At 36.4% G+C, this 6,074-nt stretch overlaps 1 protein-coding gene across 2 annotated transcripts in view; it reads left to right on the plus strand.

Annotated features, from left to right (window-relative positions):
• Positions 1 to 6,074, plus strand: part of Prelid2 (PRELI domain containing 2) — a 73,206-nt gene that overhangs the window by 14,016 nt on the left and 53,116 nt on the right. The window contains exons 4-5 of one of the 2 annotated variants that reach the window (XM_033766874.1): positions 852 to 1,012; positions 5,878 to 5,976. In XM_033766874.1, the coding sequence (XP_033622765.1) occupies positions 852 to 1,012; positions 5,878 to 5,976 (260 nt within the window). The remainder of the gene's footprint in view (positions 1 to 851; positions 1,013 to 5,877; positions 5,977 to 6,074) is intronic. The other variant, XM_010627041.2, reaches the window with a different exon arrangement.

Here is a 6,074-nt window from a genome sequence, read left to right on the forward strand (position 1 = left end):
AAAAAAAAAAAAAAATGTCTTACATGGCTGTTTTCTGTGTGTGGTGTAGAACTCAGCTTGGCTCCTGCTGATTAGCTTGCAAATTAAATTGCTGTGCTGTATGTAAGAAAAATGGCAGCTTTCATCACTTCCTTATCGTGGATTAAAAGACGCTGTCATGTTCTTAGTGGAAAAAAAAGCTAATTTGACAATGAAAATGAACTTTCTTTTATTTTCCAGATGGTAAATGTGTTACAGTGTAGCAGCAAATTATTACTGGCTTTTTTAAAACAGAGTGCATACCCTGCCTTTGCCCTACATATGCTCTTTGAATCTATTATTTAAAAAGGCATTCAACTTTGTCTTGTATCTCAGTTCTTAAATAATTTAAGAATACTTCTGACTTGTACAATTTTTGCCTTTGTAGTTTTTGATGTCTTTTCCACCTAAGAAAGCTTAACATTTCTAGGTATTGGGCAGAGTTTAAAATAAAGAAAATATTTTACCTATTACCTTCCCACAAGGAAGCCTATAAGTAGGCCTGATCAGAATTTATCAATTTAAGAAGGCCATAACCAGCCTTAAAGGAGACATGAAGGAGGCTGATAATTTGCTTAGTGTTTAGCAGTTAGGGAAATCAGGCCATTGATTGTATAGCCTACATAAATCCTGGGCCATTTGCATGTCCTCACCAGCTCTCAGTAAGGTCACAGTATATTCGATTATCAAGAGTCACGGCCACTGATGAGCCATCATCCGTATAGCAGGATCTCTTGTCCTCTTTATTATCAAGACTGAAAGCAGCTCAGAAGCAGTTCCTGTGTAGCTTGTTTTTCCTAAACTTAGAAAGCCATCCTCCTTCTGTTGGACAGGTGAGCATTTTAAAGGTTCCTAGTATCCAGTTAGAAGAAGAATCATGGCTCAATCTGCAGGAAAGAAACATGGCTATACGGAGTCACTGCCTTACATGGACACAGTATGCATCTATGAAGGAAGAGTCTGTCTTCAGGGAAAGTATGGAAAATCCAAACTGGTAAGATCACCTCTGTGTGTGTGTGTGTGTATTTAGGGTGCAGGGATGTACACATGAATACGTATATTAAAAAGCTTTGGTTCTATACTTACGACTTCTGTTTATAACTCACACAAATTCCACATTATTAAATTTTAATTACAGAAAAAAATAAAAGAGTATATTTTCCTTTGGAAGGAAAAAGATAGAGTTTAATTCTTCTCTGACCATCCCTTCCAGTTCTGGTGTCTTCACACCAGACAGACGAATATTATCAGTTTGAATAGTCTTACAGATCATACAACAGAGTCCTCAGGTATTGGCATATGTAGTTATTAAGCCTGTGTAATATGGTTTTATATCTCTTTTTACATGGTTTTATGCTGTTTAAATTATTGGGAAATTTTCCTTTTCACTTAAAAATTTCTGAGCTTTATTCATTGGAGATTATATATATATATATATATATATATATGTATATATATATATATATACACACACACACATGAATCTTGCTTACTCTTTTGTATTGTAGTATAGGATTCAATCATATGACTACAGGACATTTTATCAATAGACATTCACATGGCATCTTTTTATTACAAACAAGAGCATAGTACTCTTGAGACTTATGTTGCTTATATATAACACTTAATCCTTTGAGTGTTTCTCTAGGGGGAATTTTTATTTATTTATTTTATTTTTATTTATTTTTCAGTTGATAGTTTAAAAGGATTTTATTTTTATCCCCATTAACTTTATTGGTACATTTAAAGGAAACAGTACAGTTACATTTATCATTGTGATCTTGTACCTTTACATGATATGTCTTGGTTCTTGTTTTTCCCCATACCCTTGCCCTCCCTTCACCTACTGCACCCTTCCCTATTTACAAAGACTTTGTTTCCATTTTTCCATTTCTTCACAATTTTTCTTTTCCCTTATTTCCTTTCCCCTCCCCTTCCCATTTCCCTTTAGCCATTTTCTTCCCATTTCACTCTCCCAGTTATATGTAGGTGGAATTTTCAAATTAGGTTGTTGAGATCTTATTTGCATACAGTAAAATTTACTCTTCTTTGTAAAGCTCTGTGAATTTTAAGAAAAATATACAGTTGTATCACTGTTGCCACAATTCAATTATTGGACATTTGAGGTATTCTTTTTTTTTTTCATACCAGAGATTGAACTCAAAACCTTGTACTTGCAAGGCAGGTGGCAGAACCACTGAGCCAAATCTCCAGCCCCATTAGAGGTATTCTTTAAAAAGTTGTTTATTATAAGACAATTCAATGGGGAAAGCCACTTCCACATATGGTTATGGAATAACTGAATATCTACATATAAAAAATTAAGTTTGACCCCAACCTCATACCAAATATAAAATGAACTTAAAATGAATCAAAGATATAAATGAAAGAGTTAAAACTGTAAAGCACTTAGAAGAAAACTTAAGTGTAAATTTTTTGTGATCTTAGATTAGGCAATGGTTTCTTAGATACCAGAAGCCTAAGCAATAAAAGGAAAAAAATAGATTTTATTAAAAAATTTTTGTGCTTCAAAGGTCACTTTTTTTTTTTGAAACAGGATCTTGCTTTGTAGTGTACGCTGGCCCAGGATAGCCTCAGATTCAGCAATCCTCCTGCCTGTGCCTACTGAGAGCTGGGATTACAGGTGTGCACCACCATGCTCTGCCCTTAAAAGAAAAAAAGAGCATGGGAGAAAACCATGAGTTTGCAAACCATGTATCTGATAAAGATCTAGTCCAGAATATTGAGAAAACTGTTACAACTTTATAATGAAAACGTCCAATTTTAAAGATAGACAAAATATTTCAGTAGACATTTCTCAAAAGAAGATACACCAATAGCTAATATTTGCTTGAAAAGCATTCAACACCAGTAATTTTTTTTTTTTTGTACCAGGGATCGAACTCAGGTCCTTGTGCTTGCAAGGCAGGCGTCGGAACCACTGAGCTAAATCCCTGGCCAACACCAGTAATTTTTAAGGAAATGTAAATGAAAACCACAGAGAAATACATTTCATACCTATTAAGATGGCTATAACTAGACACATGACTATAACTAAATGTGGAGAACCCTGTTACTGGTAGAAATACAAAATCACGCAGCCATTGGGGAAAATAGTTTATCAGTGCATCAAAACTTAATCACAGCATTATCATTTGGCTTAGCAATTCTACTCCTTGGCATATACCCAAAAAACATGAAGACATGTCTATACAAGAACTTGTATAAAAATCCTTATGGCAGCTTTGTTTATAGTATCCAGAATATGGAAACAAGTCAAATGTCCACCAGCCAGCAAATGTAGTGTATCCATTAGATGGACTGTTGTGCAGTCATTGAAAGCAGTAGCGTGTGGAATTATGTTACAACATAGAGGACCCTTACAAATCTTATACTGAGTTATGGAAGGGGGCTATAAAAGGCTATGTTTACTTGAAATGCTCAGAATTGGCAAATCTATACAGAGAGGAAGAAGACTAGTGGCTGCCATGGCCTAGGGGAAAAGGAGAGTGGACAGTGACTCTTGATGAGTGGGGAGTTTTTTTTTAGGGAGAATGATGAAGATGTCTTGAATTAGTGTTGATAGTTGTGTGACTGAATATTCTATATCCCACCGAATTGTACACTTTAAAGGGTGAAATTTATGGTATGTGAATTATATCTCAATTTTAAAAGTTAAAGGGTTGGTTCTCATTACATAGTGTCTTAGTTTGTGCTATAATAATAATAATAATAATAATAATAATAATAATACCATAAGCTGGGTGGCTTAAACAGCACACATTAATTTTGGATGGTTCTGCAGCCCAAGAAGTCTAATATGTAGGCATTGCCAGTCTGGGGACTGGTTAAGTATCTGCTTCTTAGTTTGTAGATGGCTTCTGTCTTCCACTCTATCCTTACATGGTGGAGAAAGTGAACTCTAGTCTCTTTCTCTTATAAGAGCACTAATCCTATGATTGGGGCCCCACCCTCATGACTCAGGTAAATTTAGTTAATTTCAAAGGCTCATAAAACACCATCCCTACTTAGGGTTAATGTTTCAACATGGTTGGGGGTATAGCTCAGTGGTAGAGTACTTGCCTAGCATGAGTGAAGTCCCGGGTTTGATCCCTAGTACTATCCCCCAACACACACACACACATGCCCAGACTGCCCACACACAGCTTTAACATATGAGTTTGGGGAGGGTATAGGGATGCAATCCATTACACATCCTGCCATATTTTCTTACAGTGTGTTACTATACTAGCTTGCGCTCATACTGCCAGAGAGTGTTCATTTTCCTACAACATGGTAAACACTATTAGCATGCCCCTTAATTTTACCAGTATAATCGATGAGAAATGATTAATTTTTGGGAGATATATTTCCCTCCCTCCCTCCTTCCTTTACTCCCTCCCTTCTTTGCTTCCTTCCTTCTTTCCTTCTTATCCATCCATATTTTCCCTCCCCCACCCTGTCTCTTAACTCCAATGGCACAAGATGATTGAGGTTAAGTATAAAGACTGTGGCCAGAGAAGAAAGTTCTTTCTTCTATATGTGAAAGTAGTGAAAAGGTAGACTTTTTTTGATTTTATGGCAAAAATATCTTTCATTTCATCTGCTTTATTTTAGCTTCTTTTTTGGGGGCAGATGTTGGCTAGTCTTAAAAGCTGAACTGAACCTTTATCTATTATAGTAAAATGATAATTAGCCCTGAGAATCCAGAGAAAAAAATCCTTTAGAAACCTTTTTACTTTGTATGCTTTTAAAAAATTAGTTTTAAAAGTCATTCTGATTTTGGGAATAAATGACATAGGCTTATTGTAAAAAAAAAAAAAATTCTGAAAAAAACTCATACTATCTACTCACATAATTTTTTTGGTTTATTCCTAATTAACGCTTAGGTTGTTTCTGAATTTTTGGCTGTTCCAAACAGTGTTGTAATGAAAATTTCTGTGCTTATATGTTTTCTCAATTTAAGATAGATTGGGTAAAACAGGATTTTTGTTTTAAAGGTCCATGTGCATTTTATATTTTGGCATCTCTGGCCAAAATCCTTTATAAAAAGATGTGAACAGTTACACCTTCTTTTTCTTCTTTGGTCCCTTATGTTCTAATCCTCTCCAGAAGACTTACATCATTGACACAGCAAGCTAATCCCCACTGACTCCTCCTTTGTCAAGGGCAGAGCTGTATTTGTCAAGGGCAGCATTTGAGGTTCAAGTTAAGTAACTTGCTCCAGGTGGTACATTCGGTCAGCCGAGATGTGAAGCCAGGGGTCCTAACTCCCACCTGAACAAGTGGAGAGCAAAGAATATGGAAATGTATGGATGATGATGGGCTTTTCTCAGACTGTAGGGCGCTTTGGATCCCCAGCATAGGCAGTGGGCTTTGTCTTTTCAGGAGCACTCAGCTAGGGGAGGTTTCTGAACCAGAGAGGATGTGCAGAATGCTGTGATCTGAATTCCAGAGTATTTTCCTTAGCTCTCAACGTGGATTTAAAGGCATTTAGGCAGACATTCTAAATGAATGGGAAATTTGGGAGTTAGAATATGGGGCATCCAAAAAAGAAAGACACATTATTATGTTTATTTTCTTCCTTTGTGAGGAGAGTAAGGGCCAGTAAATGCAGCCTGAAGATGAAATACAGACAGCTTTTCTTTTTCCCCCAAAGGAAAACAAAAAACAAATACCTATTATGGGTGCTGAGCCTAAAATTAGGCTTTCACTCTGTGTGTCGATTACAGGTGCGGGTGTGTGACCAGAAACCAGATGTTACTCTGTCCCTGCAGAGCCTGTTGGCTCCTTTTCAGAGCTGGGCTCAAAAAGGGTTTTCTATAGAACTAACTAGCCTTGTTCTTTGTCTCCCTGTAGCAATCCGATTTCAGCTTTCCACAGACCTCTTGGCAGTTGTGGAGAGAACTACATTATCCCCAACCTGCTTCTGCCCCAGCCACACTCTCAGACAACTGGGTATTTCAAATATGCTTTCTTCCTTTACTAACTGCTTCTGACGTTTTCCTCCTGTAGTTTTTAATATAATCACATATATAATTATATATAATTTATAT

The sequence above is a fragment of the Fukomys damarensis genome, unplaced genomic scaffold (genome assembly GCF_012274545.1).
Source record: "Fukomys damarensis isolate Sample0158 unplaced genomic scaffold, DMR_v1.0_HiC HiC_scaffold_3, whole genome shotgun sequence".
NCBI lineage: Eukaryota > Metazoa > Chordata > Mammalia > Rodentia > Bathyergidae > Fukomys > Fukomys damarensis.